The 22648-nt window shown below is 41.2% G+C and overlaps 1 protein-coding gene and 1 long non-coding RNA gene across 8 annotated transcripts in view; one reads left to right on the forward strand and one right to left on the reverse strand.

The window, feature by feature from the left end:
• The window catches only part of LOC134025117 (rho-associated protein kinase 2-like), a 60785-nt gene that overhangs the window by 11936 nt on the left and 26201 nt on the right, over positions 1–22648 (reverse strand). For 6 of the 7 annotated variants that reach the window (XR_009930989.1, XR_009930987.1, XR_009930988.1 and 3 more), the window contains exons 22-30: positions 20486–20672; positions 19704–19797; positions 14814–14908; positions 13706–13900; positions 12818–12986; positions 12291–12512; positions 11837–11904; positions 11641–11729; positions 11034–11112 (exon numbers count right to left, since the gene is read on the reverse strand). Coding sequence is in view for 4 of the 7 variants with exons in the window: in XM_062467985.1 (XP_062323969.1) it covers positions 11034–11112; positions 11641–11729; positions 11837–11904; positions 12291–12512; positions 12818–12986; positions 13706–13900; positions 14814–14908; positions 19704–19797; positions 20486–20672 (1198 nt within the window). In the remaining 3 variants the exon portion in view is untranslated. The remainder of the gene's footprint in view (positions 1–11033; positions 11113–11640; positions 11730–11836; positions 11905–12290; positions 12513–12817; positions 12987–13705; positions 13901–14813; positions 14909–19703; positions 19798–20485; positions 20673–22648) is intronic. The other variant, XM_062467988.1, reaches the window with a different exon arrangement.
• On the forward strand, positions 1014–4754 carry LOC134025119 (uncharacterized). Its single transcript, XR_009930990.1, has 6 exons — positions 1014–1144; positions 1255–1323; positions 1795–2122; positions 2238–2358; positions 2451–2521; positions 2953–4754. It is a non-coding gene; the product is annotated as an uncharacterized LOC134025119 (long non-coding RNA).

Here is a 22648-nt window from a genome sequence, read left to right on the forward strand (position 1 = left end):
GCTAATCACTAAAATGAAATGTACGCTCTACACGCAAGGAAACATTAACCCTTGTGCTGCCTTCGGGTCACATGACCCAAAGGTTCATAACGAACCATCGTTGTATTTACCCAATTTTACCCAATACAAAAACAGATACAAATAATTTTCTTCTAACCTTCGCAATGTGGGGGGTCTGAGACAGCCCAACGGTTAAAAGAAAATGCTTCACTTTGTTTTTGTATGCGGTAAAGTTGTCGCAATACGACGGTGGGTCACAATGACTGATGGGTCAGAATGACCCGAAGATAACACAAGGGTTAAATAAGTTAAAGCATCAGTGAGACAGCTGTATTCACTCAATGACCCAGTTTGAGTCCTTTAATAACTTAACTATAAACATATCGTTACGTATTAACATAAATATAAAAAATGCATACATTTTAATAAGGTGAAAAATATTAATGAATACAAAATGAGGTGGGCTTGTTCAATGGCAACTTTCTGTGCCAGGACTGTGCAGCTAGAGTTTGCAAAACGTAATTTTTTTATGAGTTTGCAAATGATTTATGAAGTGATTACATATTTTTGTTCATATGCTTGTAGGTTGATGCCCTTTGGATGCGCAAACCAACTGAAGTTGTTGTGGCTGTTGTGAGATATGCTAAACAGAAGCTTGATTTCACCCTTCGGCACAGAGAATTTCTCAGTTTAAGACCTGATGAACTGCTCATGGGCGAGGCAAGTATATCATTCAAACTGTTGTCCCACATTGTTTATGTCAAATTTATTTACCTGTTTACCAAATTTATCTGAAAATGAAATAACTTGTTTTGCATAAAATGATATAAAACAAGAATGTCACACTAGAAGGTCTGGGGTGTGACTTCAGAAAAAGTTTGAGCAAAGGTTTTGCAATATTGATCAATTCTCAGACATTTTGACAGTAGCATGATTTAAAACAGCTTAAAATTAGCCCCTCATTTACAGATTTTGTTATGTTTAATTTCCACTACAATTTCTCCAAAAGGTGATTGGGTGCTACATTCAAGCGATCCTCAATTGAAACGAGTCTGCTGGCCGACTATACAACATGAATCACTATGTAATGGGACTAAATTTACATGGCACAAGAGAGGAGATGGCCAGGCAAGGGTTGACAAATGTAAGTAAAAGTTTCATCATGTATTATTTCTTCTTATCTTTTTTTTTGCTTCTGTACAGAAACAATACAGTACTTCCAGTCCCAATTTTATGACAATTTTATTTTGTTAGGTCACATTTGATGACTATGATGGCGCCATTGGATTTGTTAATATACAAAACATGCACTGGAAGTTTGTGGTGAGTACAGTAACTTATGTAGTACTATGTGCCTTTAGAGTATGAACTGTATGGCTCATGGTTTGTGAATTTAAAGGGTTGTCTGCCTTCATTAAGTAGTATGCCATTAACCTTATCAAGTAAATACATATATGTATGTTAATGTTTTCATGAAAGGAGATGTACTTTAAACATTTTAGTAAGTAATAAACTCACAGAAAGTACCAGATTTAGGATTATGACATGTTTCTTATTTAGCCGAACTTTGTCCAGGCTGTAGCATGCTATTAGTACCTCAGGATTGGTTTTAAGATTGTTCTTTTAGTTTTAAATATCTTCATCCCTATCTTCATGAAATCATTTCCAAGTATTGTCCAAACAAAGCACTGTGATCATCCAACAGTATTTCATTTGTGTTATAATATTTTCTGTTGTTGCAGACAGACTTCTTGAAAATTGCACGGTTTAATGATATGTTACTTTTTCGAACAGTATCTTCATGCCCTCTCAAGCCGCATTTTTGTGGTTGATCCTCTGCAGGGACAAATGAAGTTGAGGACTCCAGAAAGGTTGGCCACAGATTTGGGTAATATCAAATAGATTAATGGAAATAGATAGGTAACACACACATTTGTTAAAGCCATAGAGTAGACGCAAAGGTTAACCAAAATAGATTTTCCTTTCATCCTGTAGACAATATTTCAAGATGCGCCGGAACAGACTTGGAAAGCAGGACTGGGTTAACATCAAGTGGAAACCTGGCAAGATAACCCACACCTTTCAGAAAGACCCCACCAGTTGTGGGGTCTTTGTCATGCAGGTGATTCTGTACAACATGCTGTCTTTATGATAGGGTTAGGGTTAGGGTTATCTATCACTTTGTTTTAGTATGTGAAATCATACAAAACGTATGTGTTGTTTTGCCATCCGTACAGATGGCCAAGATGACAGTGATGGAGTTTCCAAAGATGCCACAGTCGTTTCAGATTAACTCATCAAAACAGTCTCTTAAAAAACAAAGAAGACTCATGGCAGAAGAAATTCTCAGAGCATCAGGTATCTTTCATAATATTTAATATGATAAACACTTCCTACAAATTTAACAGTAATATACTTTATATACCTTTATCATTATTATTCTTTATCAGTTTCAAAGGATGACTTCTGTTCCTTCTGTGGAAATAAGGACCTGCCAAAACCTGCTGTAGATGATGTTTGGGTGAGACTTAATGTTTATTTGATTAACCCTTGTGTTATCTTCGGGTCATTTTGACCCATCAGTCATTGTGACCCACCGTCATATTGCGACAACTTTACCGCATACAAAAACAAAGTGAAGCATTTTCTTTTAACCGTTGGGCTGTCTCAGACCGCCCACATTGCAAAGGTTAAAAGAAAATTATTTTTATTTGTTTTTGTATTGGGTAAAATTGGGTAAACACAACGATGGTTCGTTATGAACCATTGGGTCATGTGACCCGAAGGCAGCACAAGGGTTAAAAACATCAATAAATAATATGAATACTGGATAATCTGGTGATAATATGGAGTAAAATTCCAGAAAAAACATTAAAGTAATCAAATAATGTCTAATTTTATACATCACCGGTTTTCTAATGTTTACATTTTCTTATTTTTATCCATGTGTAGATTCAGTGTGGAACTTGCACAAGATGGTTTCACACGAAGTGCCTTGGAATGGCAGCTGCACAAATACCAAACAAAGATACCCCTTGGGATTATGTGTTTTGTCACAGCCCTAGCTAAAGAGGCTGTAGGTGAGTTTGGGGTTTAGGTCTGGATAACTAAATTATCCAAAATGTCAACTACTGCAACAATGGTAATTGTACACAAACTGCATATAAAGAACATTAAACCCACCCAGAAAAAGTAAACAAAAGCTAGAAAATGTGTACTTAATTTGTGTTTTTCCATTATTATATAATACAGATCAGAAAATATTTTCTATGTGAAGATTAACATTATGGATGTGTTCAATATGAATGTGTGATATTGATATTTAAGTTTGTTCTGCTACCTATTTTTGTTTCAGTTTGCATAAAATTTTACGTAACATTTTTACGTACTAAATGTTCAGTCTCAAATCATATTTTAAGGCACCAACATCTACACTTTAAGTTTTTTTTGTAGTACAACCAGCTTCTCTAGAGTATTTTGTCAGACATTCTCTATGTAATTATGACATATTTCTTGGAATAAAAAATACCCCAAAATTATGCATGTCTATTTTTGAAAAGTAATCGTTATAGTTCAATAATTAGGTGAGTAGTTACAGTGAGGTAAGTATAAAAACACTTATCTTTGTAATTATTAAAGTATTTAATAATATGTATATGTTTTTAGCAATAAATATTCCATAAAATTATGGATGTGCTTATTTTTGAAAAGTAAGTGATGTAGTACAACCAACAGAAGACTAGTTATGTGTGATGCAATTTCAGAGACACAACTGTATTTAAATATAAAAATATTAAACATTTTTGGCAAAAAATATATTCCCCAAAATTAGGATTATGCTTATTTCTGAAGAGTAAATGCTGTAGTACAACCAGTAGAAGACTAGTTATGTGTGAGGCAAGTTTAGAGACACAACTGTATTTAAATATAAAAATATTAAACGTTTTTGGCAAAAAATATTCCCCAAAATTAGGATTATACGTATTTTGAAAAGTAAGTGCTGTAGTACAACCAGTAGAAGAGTATTTATGTGTGAGGCAAGTTTAAAGACACAACTGTATTTAATTATAAAACTATTAAACGATTTTGGCAAAAAATATTCACCAAAAATAGGATTATGCTTATTTTTGAAAAGTAAGGGCTGTAGTACAACCAACATAATACTATTGATGTGTGAGGAAAGTTTAAAGACACAACTGTATTTAATGATTAAACTATTAAACGTTTTTGGCAAAAAATATTCCCACAAATTAGGATTACACTTATTTTTTTTAAGTAAGTGCTGTAGTACAACCAGTAGAAGAGTATTTATGTGTGAGGCAAGTTTAAAGACACAACTGTATTTAATGATTAAACTATTAAACATTTTGTGCAAAAGATATTCCCATAAATTATGATTATGCTTATTTTTGAAAAGTAAGTGCTGTAGTACAACCAGCAGGAGACAAGTTATAATTGAGGTACGTTTGGAAATGCTACCTTATTTAAACATTAAATTAAAAAATATTTTTGTTGTATCTCTTTTCGCTGTTGTAGTTTGTAGACGGTCCCTGAGCGCTCGTCTTACTGCCGGCTGCTCGTAGAGACCAATGTTATTTCTTCAGGTTGCAGGACGGCTCGTTTTGATGAAAATGACTTTGTAGCTCGTTCTTTACCTTACTACAGTACGAAATATGCGTTATTTGTGATTTAATAACATTTCGCTATAGAGTTATTGATCCCGGAAGTTTGAATCTGTGAATGTCATGCCAACTTTACCGAGCTTCGTGCTGGTCATTACTGGGTATGTTTTCTGTATTATTGGGTATTACCGATTGGTACCACGGTGGTAAATACCTAGATAATTCGAAGTATTTACACATTAACTAAATACTAACGTGCTGGTTATTACTGGGTAATTTTCACTGGTCCTAATTAGGTAAAGACAGAAGACAAAACTTAGTATTTACCTGGAAACTAATAAATATTACTATTTAAATACCGCTGGTAGTAAGTTGGTAACTACGGGAGATATATATGGTAAATTATAACGTGTTATTGGGTAAATACCACTGCTACTAAGTAGGTAAAGACGGCCAAGCTCCAGCAGAATTACGAACAAAATACTCTACTATTACCCTGCAGTTACCTAAGGTTTACGTCGGTAACAGTCCACGTCTAATGAGAATATAAGATAGTACTTTACAATAAAATACCTTTTCAGATACATTTATCGATGATGGCCTCATTTACTTGGCTGGTATGACGTTACCTACCTCTGCGGGAAGAGTTTTCCTATACTGTCATGGTAAATCTTCTTGGATACTGGGTATGTTCTTGCGCATGTTTGGACTATTTACTCAGTAAATAATCTGAAACTGGACTGTAAAAGGAAGCCGTGTTTGTTTCCATGGTGTTACCAGGCTCTTACCATACCCTTTGCAGGGTTTTTCCTGCATAGAGAAAATGTTGGCGCGCGCCAAAGCCGTTTTCCCGAGCGCCAATGACAAATCCCGAGCGCCAAAGCCAAAAAAAAGTCCGCGATGAAGAAAAAAAGCTGTGTTCATCAAGCGTGCAATGCATGTCAGCGAATATGTTCTCAATAGTATGTTTCAAGTAGGCTACAGCCGAACCCTCGTTCTGTTTTGATAAATAGCAATCGAGTTGATAAGCGTGTCTTCTTGTCTGATCAATAAGCAACTGTGAGGTGCGCGAATGGACAGAGCGGCCACTAAACTGTCGTTCCGCTGCGAGGGCCAGCCCGACATGCACGAATACACCTGTACAAATGCAAATGAAAGTTCCACTCAAAATGCTGACAAAAGTTTGATTTACGATTTCCAACGCAGCCTCCATTGGTATTCTTAACCTGGAATGATAATATATAGTGCAGTGTTTCCTCTATGGCTACATTTCTGCCGCCACGGTATCAGAAATCAGGCTGTACAAAATGTATGGCCGTCTATCAGCAGTGATTGTTAGAGTCCATGTCGGAGAATTGCACGGACACGCGCTTCACACCGCAGTTGAGATTGCGTGTGTGCGTCCTTGAGAACTGTAAGTCGTATAACTTATGTTGTCAGTTCATTTAAGCTGTTATTGTTATTGTGTATTATTCAGGTGGCTGAGCGGTGAGGGAATCGGGCTAGTAATCCAAAGGTTGCCAGTTCGATTCCCGGTCATGCCAACTGATGTTGTGTCCTTGGGCAAGGCACTTCACCCTACTTGCCTCAGGGGAATGTCCCTGTACTTACTGTAAGTCGCTCTGGATAAGAGCGTCTGCTAAATGACTAAATGTAAATGTAATACTTAGCCTATCAAGATCAAATGAAGCAGGCAGTGTACATGCTTCAGAGTGGCCTACCTTAATCGATAGGCTAGGCTATTGACCATTTACAATAAGTTGTTACGTCAATTATTAATTGGCAGCATGTATTCCATTTAGAACATACTTCATGAGTGTATGGTGTCTTTAAGTAACCAAACTGTATTGCTTTAGGGGAAATAGAAGAAGAATGGGATTTATTCGCCATGAAAGTTTGCACAGACAAGGAATTTGCTTTGGCAGGAAGGTGCATACAATAAACATATACCTAAAATTTAAATATGTGGACTATCTATACTAAGGGTACATAAACTAGCAGTACTAAGTGGGATTATAATAGAATTAAATATACAATAAAATAAAATATAAGTTGCCGTAAATTACAATATAAAAATACAAATATTACAAAAAATACAAATGTACAAGATACCATTTTGTAATGCAGTGCAAAAAGCAGTGTGTTTTAAGCAAGAAGTCATTAGAGTCAGTGTGGTCCCTTGGCCTTGTTGAAGAGGCCAACAGCAGAAAGGAAGAAACTGTTTTTGTGGCGTGAGGTATTGGTCCTGATGGACCGCAGCCTTCTGCCGGAGGGGAGTGATTGAAACAGGGAGTGTCCAGGGTGGGAGGAGTCGGCCACAATCTTCCTCGCTCGCCTCAGGGTCCTCGAGGTGTGCAGGTCCTCGAGGGTAGGCAGATTGCAGCCAATCACCTTCTCAGCAGTGCGGATGATACGCTGCAGTCTGCTCTTGTCCTTGGCAGTGGCAGCAGCGTACCAGACGGTGATGGAGGAGGTGAGGATGGACTCAATGATGGCTGAGTAGAAGTGCACCATCATTGTCTTTGGCAGGTTGAACTTCTTCAGCTGCCGAAGGAAGTACATCCTCTGTTGTGCTTTCTTGATGAGGGAGCTGATGTTCAGTTCCCACTTGAGGTCCTGGGAGAGGATAGTGCCCAGGAAGCGGAAGGACTCCACAGTGTTGACTGGGGAGTCACACAGGGTGATGGGGGTGAGTGGGGCTGTGTTCCTCCTGAAGTCCACAACCATCTCCACTGTCTTAAGAGCATTGAGCTCCAAGTTGTTCTGGCTGCACCAGGTCACCAGGTTGGCCGCTTCCCACCTATAATCAGACTCGTCTCCACCAGAGATGAGCCCAATAAAGGTGGTGTCGTCCGCAAACTTCAGGAGTTTGACGGACGGATGACTGGAGGTGCAACTGTTGGTGTACAGGGAGAAGAGCAGAGGAGAAAGGACACAGCCCTGAGGTGATCCGGTGCTGATGGACCGGGAGTCAGAGACTTGTGTTCCCAGCTTAACGCACTGCTTCCTGTCAGACAGGAAGTCTGTGATCCACCTGCAGGTGGAATCAGGCACGTTCAGCTGACAGAGCTTGTCCTGAAGCAGGGCGGGGATGATGGTATTGAAGGCAGAGCTTAAGTCCACAAACAGGATCCTGGCATAGGATGCTGGGGAGTCCAGGTGCTGTAGGGTGAAGTGGAGGGCCATGTTAACTGCATCGTCCACAGACCTGTTGGCTCTGTAGGCAAACTGCAGGGGGTCCAGTAGAGGGTCAGTGATGGATTTAAGGTGTGCCAGCACCAGGCGCTCGAAAGACTTTATTACCACAGAGGTCAGGGCGACGGGTCTGTAGTCATTATGTCCTGTTGGCCTTGGCTTTTGGGGCACAGGGATGATGGTGGAGGACTTGAGACAGGCTGGCACATGGCATGTCTCAAGGGAGGTGTTAAAGATGTAGGTAAACACCGGAGACAGCTGGTCAGCGCAGTGCTTGAGGGTGGCTGGAGAGACAGAGTCCGGCCCAGCTGCTTTGCGGGGATTCTGCCTCTTGAAAAGTCTGTTAACTTCACCCTCCTGAATGGAGAGAGTCGTCACTGTAGAGGGGGGGAGGTGGGAGGCCTCCTGGGTGGGAAGGGGTAGTTCGGGACTGTCCAATTGTCTTTCAAATCTGCAGTAGAACTCATTCAGGTCGTTGGCCAGGCGGGAGTCGTTAGTGGAGTGGGGGGCTCTGGGCTTGTAGTTGGTAATCTGCCTGAGCCCTCTCCAGACAGAAGCAGAGTCGTTTGCAGAGAATTGGTGTTTTAGTCTCTCTGAGTACAGTCGTTTAGCCTCCCTCACCGCCTTGCTAAACCTGTTCTTCGACTCCTTGAAACTGTCTTTGTCCCCACTCCTAAACGCGGCCTCTTTCTCTGACCTCAACCTTCTGAGTTTAGCTGTAAACCAGGGTTTGTCGTTGTTGTAGCTTACCCTGGTGCGTGTTGGAATACAGCAGTCCTCACAGAAGCTGATGTATGATGTCACAGCCTCTGTGAGCTCATCCAGACTATTGGTAGCAGTCGTGAACATGTCCCAGTCAGTGCAGTCCAAGCACGCCCGCAGATCCTCCATAGCTTCACTGGTCCACTGTTTTGATGTCCTCACAGCAGGCTTACAGCGCTTTAGCTTCTGCCTGTATGCAGGAATCAGGTGGACCATGGCGTGGTCAGAGTGACCCAGTGCTGCTCGGGGGACCGCATGGTATGCTTTGCTGATTGTAGAGTAGCAGTGATCCAAGGTGTTTCCTTCTCTGGTAGGGCATTTGATGAATTGTCTATATTTTGGGAGTTCTTGAGTGAGATTGCCTTTGTTAAAGTCGCCTAGCACAATAACCAAGGAATCCGGATTTTCATGCTCCACACTCAGTATCTGGCTGGCGAGCACACGTTGAGCCTCGTTGACGCTAGCCTGCGGAGGCATGTAGACGCCAACCAGAATGAATGATGCAAACTCTCGTGGCGAGTAAAAAGATCTACAGTTAATAAAAAATGATTCCAGATCAGGAGAACAGTGCTGCAGAATCACTGTCACATCTTCACACCAGCCACTGTTAATGTAAAAACAAATACCACCACCTTTCGTTTTGCCAGAGAGCACAGGGTCACGATCCGCTCTCAGCAGTTTGAAACCTGCTAGCTGTAGAGCAGAGTCTGGGATCAGTTCACTCAGCCATGTCTCCGTAAAGCACAAAACGGAAGATGAATGAAAGTCTCTGTTTTTCCACACCAGTAGCTGAAGTTCATCCAGTTTGTTGCTCAGTGAACGCAAGTTGGAGAGAAATATTCCCGGTAACGCTGTGCGTGCCCCACGCCGACGGAGTCGCACCAGAGCACCGGCTCGTTTGCCTCTCCTACGGCGCTTCGCTGCTAGGACAAAGCCGAGGGCGGCTTTGACTATAATTCCCACTAATTCTGCCGCTGGAAGCAGAAAAGTGGGAAATAAATCCACAGGAGTTGTAGTCCTGATGTTTAGAAGTACTTCTCTAGTTAGAGAACCCCGGAAATCTTGGCAGAACACTGAATTAACAGACAAAACAAGACAAAAAACAGCGCACCTAACGACCGAGGCAGCCATCATCGGCGCCATCTTGGACAATTAAAGATGTCCAAGGGACGAAAATATGTGCAATATTACATTAGACTATTACATTAACCTGTTCCGAAATATAGGTTTAGTTTCGGCGGGGGAGGGGGGGGGGGTGCAAAACACCTGGGAATAAATACATTGATTAGAAAAAATAAAAAAAAGAATATATATATACATATTTTTTTTTTTTTGGAGCACCGAAGACCCATTTTGACCCAGTAAAAACCCTGCTTTGTAAGCGAATACCACTTTGTCAACGTTACCCTTAGTATGAACTTGTACTATACGTTCCAAGGCGATACCAGGTAAAACATGGCTATTTACTCAGTAAGTAATCTGAAACTGGACTGTAAAAGGAAGCCGTGTTTGTTTCCATGGTGTTACCAGGCTCTTACCATACCCTTTGTAAGCGAATACCTACGGTGGCCGACATGTGCAAACCCGGCTGCAAGGGCCCGACTTAAGTAGGCAAGATAACGATTCACAGGTGAAATCAATACAACCAAATGACAGCCCAGAACATAGAAACGAAAAACTAGACAGTGAAAACCAAAACCCACACAACCAGCGGTTTTTAAATAGTAATATTTATAAGTTTCCAGGTAAATACTAAGTTTTGTCTTCTGTCTTTACCTAATTAGGACCAGTGAAAATTACCCAGTTATAACCAGCACGTTAGTATTTAGTTAATGGGTAAATACTTAAAATTATCTAGGTATTTACCACCTTGGTACCAATCGGTAATACCCAATAATACAGAAAACATACCCAGTAATGACCAACACGTTAGTATTAAGTTAATGGGTAAATACTTCGAATTATCTAGGTATTTACCACCTTGGTACCAATCGGTAATACCCAATAATACAGAAAACATACCCAGTAATGACCAGCACGTTAGTATTTAGTTAATGGGTAAATACTTCGAATTATCTAGGTATTTACCACCTCGGTACCAATCGGTAATACCCAATAAAATACATAACATACCCTTTACTTTCTATGTAAATACCTAGTACTTAAGGGACTGTAAAAGGAAGGGTTACCTATAATTCATTGTTTGGACAACTACTCGACATGGTTATATACTTTGGACCTTTGGGAAAGTAAGCAAATTAGGTTTTGATGGGTTGTTTGCATTCCTGGACCATTCCGAAGTAATGGTAGGTAAGTACAACTTTTTCCTCTGGCTTTGTGGAAATATTGGTCACCGGACAAAGACGTTGACTGTACTTGCTGTTGCGACTTGATCTTCGGGCCCGCGGGTGGGCCTGGACAAAAAACAGGCTAAACCATATATTTTTAACCCACCTGAAATATCCTTGGTATCTCTCGGGCATCAGCACGGTAAACATCTGTTTGAGTGACTGGTCGAACATGGAACAGCTTACTGTAAGGAATAGAGTAGTGACAATGTACAGAAAGAGGAGAGATGGAGTAGTGTGTGAGAGAGGAGGGGGGGCATGAACATTTTTAGAAAGTACACACACAATACAAATGGCTCAGACTTGAAAGTCAGAGGGATTACTTTTCTACTTCTGAACCTTAATTTTTGAATGCATTTTCTATATGCACTATTTGTATATTGCTTTGAAGAAAATAATCTGCTAAATTAATAAAATATAATAAGATCAAACGTAAACATTAAAACAGCACAGGATCAGCAGTGTGATGCGTTCTCAAATATACACAGTGAGATATAAAATTGTCAAGACCACTTGTCAAGATACTTCCATTTTGCTTTCATTAAATATCTCAACTTCATAACTAATGTTTCTGTGGTACTTATTTTCAGGTTTACGTGAATTCTTTTTCGATTTTCATGTGGTCTCAGAATTTTGGACCCTACTGTACATAAGTGCACATATATACATGTGTGTTTGTGTATGTTTATGTATGATGGGGTCAGAGGACTCACTCAATATCAAGGATCAAGAAGGGGTTGGACTGCTCTCGGTCTACCTCGCTGTTGTAGAACAGAATCTTCCTACTGCTCATAACCACGTACTTTAGAGCAACAGACAAACACAAGCTGTTAGTGTTACCACCCCACACATCATCCACCTTAGGGACAACCCAAGAGCAATTCTGGCCTTATGAGTTACTGCTGATACCTTTCTTTCCCAGCCAAACCTCTTGGTGTTCTTGGAAGGAAGTGACAGCCAGCCTTCCAACCTGGCATCTGGAAAAACAGGAAGCGTGATGTTATGTTTGATGCTGAGAAAGGATTCACAAAGCACACACTACTCTGGAACATTGTCCAACATATTACTCTAGAGCAATTATAGTCCACTGACGAGGTAGTACATTTTGCATATGCATTTCATGTTAACAATGCCATACAACATTTGAAGTGTGAGGGTTAACACACACACAAAAACGACAAGCATTTTCAAGCTCACAAATTCACTCATTTGCATGCATGCACCCACACATAAAGACACATGCATACATTAGCATGTATACACACACACACACACAGGCTGAGGAGGGCGAGCAAAAGTGAGTGTGAGAGGGGCCAAAGGGCATAGATTCCACTGTTGCATCTGAGCCACCATGCTGGGTCACCTGCGTGCTGAGGCTCAAGGGATTGGTCATGGGTGAAAGCCAAGGGCAGGTGACCATGATTTGACCGGCTACCCCCTCCGCACTCTTCCTCCTCCTCAGAGTCAGATTCAAAGAGGGTGTGAGCGGCTCTGAGGTTGGGTCGGGTGTCGATGCAGACAGATTGGTGGGTGCGCTGGTATTTGAAGGACATGGACTCAGAGGTGTGGGAGTGAGTGATACGCACTACACCACCCCAGAGGGAGGGGAGGAAGAAAGGCAGAGTGGAGGGGAAAAGAAGAAGGAACAGTCAAAGCTGAAAGGTTTAGGGACAACAAAAGTCAGTGACTGGAGTGTGCAAAGAGCACAGACAAGAGGTTGCCAAAGAAAAGGAAAAGGTCTTGACCTTTTGACATGCATGTCATCATGGAGTTCAGAAACTGATTTAGATTTGTCTATCATTATGTTTAGTATGTGTGTGTGTTTGTATGTATACACAAGCAGCATGTGTGTACTGTAGACGTTGACAGTAAGTGTTTGTACATTGTTACCTGGGTAGGTGTCATCCATGTCCAGGTCGTTACCACTGCTGATGCTGGTGGACTCCAGAGAATGGACACTGAGAGAGCTGATCTGACAGCGAAGCTGTTCAATATCACTGTCCTTACTGTCCAGAGCCATCTGCAGCTCCAGACGCACCTGGCTGTCATCTGAAATCAACTACAGAACAGACACACACATGTTCAACTAAGTGAATTTACTTTGCTTCAACAAAGTCAAGCAATTCATTTGGTGTACGTGGGCAAGTGTACAGCAGTTAGCTAAATGGTTGTTTGATAAGTTGGGTCATGTGATACAGGAAGTAATATAGATATTTAAAGTGCAAGTAATTTTGCCAATTTAGGCTTCAACCTGCCCCTTAATATAAAACAAATGGGTAAAAAATGTATTTTGGAGCTTCCCTTAAATGCTCGAAGTAATACACAAACACGACCAAATAACACAACCTGAGATGCAAATTTATTCAACTGTTTTTTGACCACTAGAATCAAAACGTGCCAGGACTTACCACCAAAAATCTCAAATAACATTTTTGCAAAGATTTGTTTGTGCATGGGTATGGGGTTACCTCAATAAAGAGGGTTTGGTGTTTATTTACAATTTAAAGACAGACCCACTTATAAAAACTTCACTTTCAAACACGTGGAGGGGCATACACCAGATAATATCTAGAAATGAGACACTCAATTATACTGTCAGTACCTGTGGAAATAACTTAATAAAAACAAAGGCATGGGCCAACAGACACTGAACAAACATTTGTTACTTCACCTGTAGAGGGTAATGCCCCTTGTTGTTTAGAGTCTGCCTTTAACTGGAGCTCTGACTCTCATTGGTCAGTGTACAGCATGTTTGGAGGTGGGTGTGTTAATACTGACCGCCTGCATGTCGTTGATCTCTTTCTGGTATTTGATGATGGTGCTGTTGAGCTTCTCACGCTCCGACCTCAGCTCCAGCTGCAGCTTCCTGTTCTCCTTCTCTTTCCTGTGGACGTCCGTGTCCACGCTGCTGACTCGGCGACCGCCACGCACCCCCTCCTTCCGGTTCATGATCTCCGCCAGCTTGTTGACAGCCTTGGAGGCATAGACAGAAGATACAGCTATGGAGACGTCCATACACTAATTATGCCCAGCCTGGCACACATTATGTATAATGTATGTCAAGAATATGTGTCAGAAATATTAATCTATCAAGCATTGCACAGTCAGTTGATGAATACGTTTAAGAAAGCTTTATTGCTTGCGGCCGCAAGGAGACAAAACATCACACGCCATTGTGCTACAAAGTTTGTCCGCTAGCATGTTGTGCTAGCTACCTATTCAAACAGACCCGCTCTTTACAGTGATTGGCTAAAACAAATGCATGCAAATGTTCCAAGGCTCTTCTTTCATTGGCTCCCTTGCATAGCCCTGGCGCGCATGTGTGCGTGCGTGTGTGTGTGTGTGCGCTCTCTGACCCCTCTAAGTTTGACCATATGATTAACTCTTTTATGGCCTCTCCAGTAAGATAGTGGTCAAGCCCAGGTCCCCTTGTTTACGTAAGCCTAGTGTTACCCAGAGTTCAGATTTGGGGGTAGGCCTCTCTTTGCACACAAGAAATACTGAACACAGAATCATTCTTATACAGGATAACAGTTACATCTTTAACTTTTCTAACAATATGGAGATCTCTGGCAGAAAATATTAAACTGTTTCCAAGTGGTGAGTCCATACACCTGCAGTGTAGGCCTCAAACACACACAGACACTCTCATACGTACATCACGTCATCTGTGCAAAAGTCACAAATACAAAAATGTATACTAAAGTAACAATGCTTTAAGACATAAGGAAATGAAAAGACTAAACAAAAGGTTTCTCAACATTGCACTTTTGTACTGCAGCACAAAAACAGAAGTCCAAAAATTTATATTTAAGAAAATATTAAATATAATATTTAAAAAACCTTGGCTGCCTAATACTTTTCTACAGTACATACATATGCACACCTGGATTTTGAGAGTCCTCTCATTCTGTAGCTGCTTCTCAAAGGAGAGCTTCACAGAGTTCATCTGCCTCTCCTCCTCCTTGGACTTCTGGAGCTCTGTACCCAACAAAGGGAACAACCATCACCAAACCCCGAACATACTTCCACCACCCCTCTTCTAGATGGATAAACTAAGACAGTTCGAGGATGGATGAAAGCTAGGAAAGAAGGATGCATTTTTGGAGATCCCAAAAAGCGAGAGGACACATGGAGAGAGAGGTAAATTTAAAGAGTAAGGAGTAGAACTAGAGAGGGTACAATTTCTGGGGAAATTGTAGGGTGTGCTTGCTTGCGTCGGTTGCACAGGGGTCCGTTTTTGAATGACATTTTTACAACTGATATTTCTGTATATTTTATATAAAAATGCATACTTATTATTTAAAAAGATTACATAGATTTAAAAGCTTTTTTTTCTGCTCATTTACAACTGAAAATACGAGTGAAGTGTAGAATGAAATAGATGTCTTCTCATTTCCCCTGCAAAAGGCATCCTCATCGTTGAATCAAAACGAATAAATTTGGCAGACCGGTGTAAAAATTGCGAGAGTACGAAACTGGACCGCGCCATCTTTCCACTTCCGACTCTTCCGGTCTAGCTTTAAACAGTGGCTCTTTTTTTCCCTAGCTCCGAGACCTCGTGCACGCTTGCAACTAGCTGTACACGTCATACTTTGCGACAACCAGTCGCGAGCATACAGTTAGGTCCATAAGTATTTGGACATTGACACAATTTTCATCATTTTGGCTCTGTATACCACCACAATGGATTTGAAATGAAACAATCAAAATGTGCTTTAAGTGCAGACTTTCAGCTTTAATTTCAGGGTATTTACATCCAAATCAGGTGAACGGTGTAGGAATTACAACACATTTTATATGTGGCCCCCCCTTTTTAAGGGACCAAAAATAATTGGACAAACTAACATAATCATAAATATAATTGTCACTTTTAATACTTGGTTGCAAATCCTTTGCAGTCAATGACAGCCTGAAGTCTGGAACCCATAGACATCACCAGACGCTGGGTTTCGTCCCTGGTGATGCTCTGCCAGGCCTCTACTGCAACTGTCTTCAGTTCCTGCTTGTTCTTGGGGCATTTTCCCTTCAGTTTTGTCTTTAGCAAGTGAAATGCATGCTCAATTGGATTTAGGTCAGGTGATTGACTTGGCCATTGCAGAACATTCCACTTCTTTGCCTTAAAAAACTCTTTGGTTGCTTTCGCAGTATGCTTCGGGTCATTGTCCATCTGCACTGTGAAGCGCCGTCCTATGAGTTCTGAAGCATTTGGCTGAATCTGAGCAGATAATATTGCCCGAAACACTTCAGAATTCATCCTACTGCTTTTGTCAGCAGTCACATCATCGATAAATACAAGGGAACCAGTTCCATTGGCAGCCATACATGCCCACGCCATAACACTACCTCCACCATGCTTCACTGATGAGGTGGCATGCTTTGGATCATGAGCAGTTCTTTCCCTTCTCCATACTCTTCTCTTCCCATCATTCAGGTACAAGTTGATCTTGGTCTCATCTGTCCATAGGATGTTGTTCCAGAACTGTACAGGGTCTTTTAGATGTTTTTTGGCAAACTCTAATCTGGTCTTCCTGTTTTTGAGACTCACCAATGGTTTACATCTTGTGGTGAACCCTCTGTATTTACTCTGGTGAAGTCTTCTCTTAATTTTTGACTTTGACACAGATAAGCCTACCTCCTGGAGAGTGTTCTTGATCTGGCCAACTGTTGTGAAGGGGTTTTTCTTCACCAGGGAAAGAATTCTTCTGTCATCCACCACAGTTGTTTTCCGTGGTCTTCCGGGTCTTTTGGTGTTGCTGAGCTCACCAGTGCGTTCTTTCTTTTTAAGAATGTACCAAACAGTTGATTTGGCCACACCTAATGTTTTTGCTATCTCTCTGATAGGTTTGTTTTGATTTTTCAGCCTAACGATGGCTTGCTTCACTGATGGTGACAGCTCTTTGGACTTCATATTGAGAGTTGACAGCAACAGATTCCAAACACAAATACCATACTTGAAATGAACTCTAGACCTTTTATCTGCTCCTTGTCAATGAAATAACGAACTCCCATGAGGGAATAACATACACCTGGCCATGGAACAGCTGAGCAGCCAATTGTCCAATTACTTTTGGTCCCTTAAAAAGGGGGGGGCCACATATAAAATTTATTGTAATTCCTACACCGTTAACCTGATTTGGATGTAAATACCCTGAAATTAAAGCTGAAAGTCTGCACTTAAAGCACATCTTGATTTTTTCATTTCAAATCCATTGTGGTGGTATACAGAGCCAAAATGATGAAAATTGTGTCAATGTCCAAATATTTATGGACCTAACTGTAGATTTATATGGTTGCGAGCGTGTGAGCTAACAGTGCGTTCACACTGCAGCGGAGCGGGCGGCGTCGGCTTCCAATTCATTTTCAATGAAACCAGGCGTTGACGCTCGCGTAGGGCATTGTGGGAAGGCGAGCGGAGCGTTGCAAGTTGGATTTTCTCAACTTTATGTAAATGTAATGTAAAAGTGGTATTTCGATCGATATTGTGAGTACATGAACCCAAATCTGCACGCTTGGCCATGACTACAACAGTGACCTTAGAGAACTACAACTCTGTATTAACTTGTCTAACACGCCCCCGAGCGTGGTGTACTGTGGGAAGGCGAGCGATGCAGAGCGTTAAAAAACGCTGCAGTGTGAACGCAGCGTAAGGCATTGCAGTGGCAGAATGGGGTACAAGTCCGATAAGAATCAGAGACATGATGCAAACTTTACGGAAATGCATGCTGTCACTGTATAGTATTCCTTTCACTTGTTTTTTTAGAAATAGGCTATAGGGCTAAATATACATTACATTTAGTCATTTAGCAGACGCTCTTATCCAGAGCGACTTACAGTAAGTACAGGGACATTCCCCCGAGGCAAGTAGGGTGAAGTGCCTTGCCTAAGGACACAACGTCAGTTGGCATGACCGGGAATCGAACTGGCAACCTTCGGATTACTAGCCCGATTCCCTCACCGCTCAGCCACCTGACTCCCCAACTCCCAAATATAGGGCTATTCTTGATGGAACTCATCACATGTTGTTTTTCTTCGTGATTTGAGTATGATTTCCAACGCATTGTATCGGATTAAATAAACTGTTAACATGAACACTTAGCTCCGTCGTTGTTCTCGCCTGGCAAAGAAAGCTTAATAGTTATTTTTGTAACAGAAATCTTCCATAATGCAGATTTACCATAGCTTACTGTCAACTTTATATTCAAACGAAATGCCACGAAAATCACACTGCCTTCAATTTAACATCAGTGTAGAAATGTGGCTTGTGTTTTATATGTTCAACCTACAAAACCAACCCAAACGCCTATTAATGGATATAACGTGATCTAACAAGACTTGGTAATAATGTAATAAATTGAGAAGTGTGTCTAAAATATAATCTACTTTATTGAACGTGCCTTTGAAAGGGGCATATTAACAGAACTATATACAAGACGTTTCCATCAGATATTAAGTGGGGGTGAAACATAGAGTCACTGAGGACCTTCATTGTCCCACAAAAGTAGTCTGGCTTTGACACGATCAAAAAAAGAATAATGAGTGTGTTTAACAAAAGCTTCTGAAGGCAAGACTAATATTATTTAAATATATATATCATTTCCTATTGTGGTTATCAGTTAAAGTACTATTACATTTACATTTTACATTTAGTCATTTAGCAGACGCTCTTATCCAGAGCGACTTACAGTAAGTACAGGGACATTCTGCCCGAGGCAAGTAGGGTGAAGTGCCTTGCCCAAGGACACAACGTCATCTTGCACAGCCGGGAATCTAACTGGCAACCTTCTGATTACTAGCCCGCTTCCCTAACCGCTCAGCCATCTGACTCCCATTCCTATTAATCTTCGTCTTTGCTCCAGATACACATGTCAACAATCTATGCTCACGCTTAACATAATATAATATTTGCCATCATGTCATGAACGTTTTTACGAAAAATCAAATCTATATTAACTATATTAACAACATTTCATGTATGTGTGACAACCATTTGCTAAACTTTGCAAGCTACAACAGGGCAGGCAACTCAAGCCATTTCTTTCAGCTCCAGGTAAATCGGCTATCGGCCAATGTGAACTTTTGTGCTCGTGCCCTGTTAGTATCCGCGAGCACATTTGCAGGCAACTTTTATTGACGTAAGCAAATAAATGGGGTGCTAGTTTACCCCTTTCGGATTGGTTTCAAACTTAGCAAAAATCAGGAAAAATTATTCTATGAAAAAGCTAGTAGTATGAGCCAGGTTCGAGAATCGAACAAAAATTATTGGGGGAGATAGCTTTGCAAATGTTGACTGGAGTTAATAGAATAAAAACGACCGGAAGAGTCGGAAGTCAAACACGAAATGCAATACCACCTACATCCACCGGGGCCGTTGCTTCAAGCCGAGGGGCAAGGGGTGGGGGCTTGGTTAACAGATGCAAAACGAATGTTCTGCTACAGGTAGTCACGCGTTTTTGTGACATTAGTGACGTGGTGACGTTAGTAACGTCAGTGACTGTGGCTAGCAAATTAGCCACCGTTAGCTTCACTTTTCACCACAAAAACGCAATTTCTACTTAAACCATGCAACGGAACGGAAATAAAAATACAACCAACGCAATCGCTACCAATACGAAACTTTTGACACCTAGGTTGTCTATGTAGTCCAAATATTGACTGATCCTTAGGGGGGCGAAAATAAATAAATAATATATATGTGAGAGAACAAAGGTTGTGCCCTTGCCGAAGGCAAAGCACACCCAATTAATATAATAAAGGAGGAAGAGAAGAGACTCACGCTGCTGCTTCTCCTTCAGCTGGTTGTTCAGCTCTTCTTTTTCATTGGCCAGGTTGGCCACGTCCACTGTCAGCGTGCGGTTGGACTCTTCCAGCTGTAGGGGGCAGCACAGGACAAAAGAGTTGAGTATAGGGAGAATAATCTGTTTGCCTAATCCAGATGTACACACTGCACAGGCAGAGGTCATACATGTGTGAAATTACTACCAATGCAACTATAAAGGCAGGTATCTCTGTCTATCTGTGTGCGTGTCTGTGGCTCAATGATCTTGAGAAGCGGGCACCTGTGTGAAGTTGAAAATGGGCTGATGTATCGCTCAAGACCCAAAGACATGCAGTGTGAAGTTGTTTGGATGAGCGCTGAAATGTGTTCAACACCATGTTGAGCTGCAATAATCCATGGAGCCTTGGATCTCATGAGACATAAATATGACAGCATTGAGCTGCACTTAGAGACGGATCCATGGATATGGCGAGCCATCAACGAACATTGCACGAGCATTCACCACATGGACACTGAAAATGAGCATTGCACTCGTGAGGTAACTTCAAGAAAAGTTCTTCAATCTCACGTCAATGTTTGGATCCCTAAAGTGCAGGACACCTTGTCTTCCAGTCTTCCTCTCTCAGACCAGATTTATGTCCCACACTCCCTTTGCATTGTTGCTTGCTAATGTGCCGCTCTCACAGGCTTTCAATTACCCCCTTTTTCCTCTTCCCCTTCCCTCTCACCCCCTCCTGCATTCCTACTCCCGAGCCCCCTCTCCCCTGTGTGCTTCCTACAGAGCTGATGGTGGCCTCCTTGTCTCCCAGCTCCTGTCGGTGACGGGCCATCATATCCTTGATCTCCAGCTCCTTCATGATCTTCTCCTTCTCCAGGTCTGAGTATTGCTCCTCGGCTATGGAGCGGGCAAGCTGCTCAGAATCTGCCTTGGTAAGGCTCACCTCCAACTGGGCAGCCAAGGAGTCCCTGTAGGCAGAGGGGGAAAATCCCAGTTCACTAGGGTAAACCAGGAACGTGGACAATCTGGGATTGATTGTGCACAGTAGCTGAACATCAATATATTGTGTTAAATCCCACTACAATTAATGGAACTACTAAAAAGTTCAGGAGCAAGCACTAGATGATCACTGAAAGTATCAAAATAATAATCACCTCATATATTTATTATTATTTTCCCACCCTTAGAACTCTGTAAATCTTTGCACTGCATACACAATGTTGGTGTCAAAATGTTCGAATTGGTCCTGATTGGGTTGGTTGTATCTCCTCGAATGATCCATTTGACGGTTTAGGCATCTAAGGTGTTTAAGTTTTTATGACGAAAAGTGAAGTTAACGGTAGCTAACTAGCTAGACAAACGTCCCTAACTTCACAACGTCACAAGCCCATGCATGATAACCTATAGTAGAACATCAGTTTAGTAGCTGTTAACTTCTGGGAGATATAGCTGCAAGCAGCAATGAGGGGGCCAAGCAGGTTAAATGACAAAAAAAACATTTTAGACATCCACGGAAAAGGGTTCTGAATACACGTAGCAAGTTTGGTGTGAATCCATCAAAGATTTGCAGAGATATGACCCAACTTCCTGTTTGGCGGAACTGCTGCCAATTTTGATTGGCTGTAGCGGACAAACGGTTTCCAAAATCTAAAAACCGTGTGATAACATTTGTGAGGAGGGTTGGTCTGTAGATGACCCAAATATGCCAAATATTTATTTATTGCAGCACCTCCTAGAGGTCAAATGCACAAACGTTTTTGGACGTCTTTAGAACAGGGTCCCGAGTCCATATACCAAGGATGGGGTCAATGCAGCAAAGATCTGCTGAGAAATTACCTTGATACCTTTTTGGAGGCTTCGTTGCAGACTTTGATTTGGCTGTACCGTACATACAGTTTAGAAAATCTAAAAACCATGTGATACATTTTGTAAGGCTTAGTCTCACAAAAAAATAAATAAATAAATAAATAAATAAATTTAAAATGGCAGTCGCAACAATTCGGCTGGTATCACAAGTTGACATGTGTCACCGATGGGATCTCCCAAGTTATTGGCTGAAACAGATCTTTGCTTATTGCAGCGCCCCCTAGAGGTTAAATGATATGACCTTTTGTGGAACTCTTTAGAACACAGTTCCGAAACCCTGTATTAACTTTGGTGTCAATGCAGCAAAGATTTGCTGAGATATGACCTCACTTCCCTTTTGCCGGCCCAGTTGCTGAATTTGATTGGCTGTTATTGCCAAACTAAATTTGATTTGAAAATCAAAAATCCATACAATAACTTTTATAAGGCTCGGTCTGAAAATCATCTCTAGCAATTCTGAAGAACATTTAACAAGAATTGGAGGAGGAGTAGCGAAAAAAAGTTTTTCCTTCAAATAAAAAATGGCTGAAAATCAAAATAACTGGGACGTTATAGAGTGCGTTGGACTCGTCTTGATCCAGGGAATACAATGATACCTCATTTTGGAAAATGAGGCATGCGGTTCAAAAGTAACATGTGTAAACACACCTTCAACTTTGACCCATTGGTGGCGCTAGAGGGTTTCAATGGGAGACATGAAACTTTGTGAAATTGATGAGGGGACTGGCCCCAAAGAGTCAAATTTCACAACTTCTGACCATTTGGTTCTAGGGGCTGCCATAGACTCCCATGGCAGAAGAAGATGTATAATAATAATAAATATAGCTGCAAGCAGCAATGTGGTGGCCAAGCAGGTCAGATAAACCAGAAGAAACTTTCGACATCTAGTGACTGCGGTGTAACTGGCTTCCTTTGCAGTGGCTTATAGTCTCGCTAAACAGAGAAATGACAAGCTTGTCAGCTTTGGCTGGATTTGAACCTCTGACGTTGACGTAGCCAGGACACCAATTTATCCTAGTGAGCTATTCTCAGTTCTGGAAATCAGATTTCAGTGACTGCGTAAAAATATAAGGAATTT

The sequence above is a fragment of the Osmerus eperlanus genome, chromosome 8, assembly GCF_963692335.1.
Source record: "Osmerus eperlanus chromosome 8, fOsmEpe2.1, whole genome shotgun sequence".
NCBI classification, from domain to species: Eukaryota; Metazoa; Chordata; class Actinopteri; order Osmeriformes; family Osmeridae; genus Osmerus; species Osmerus eperlanus.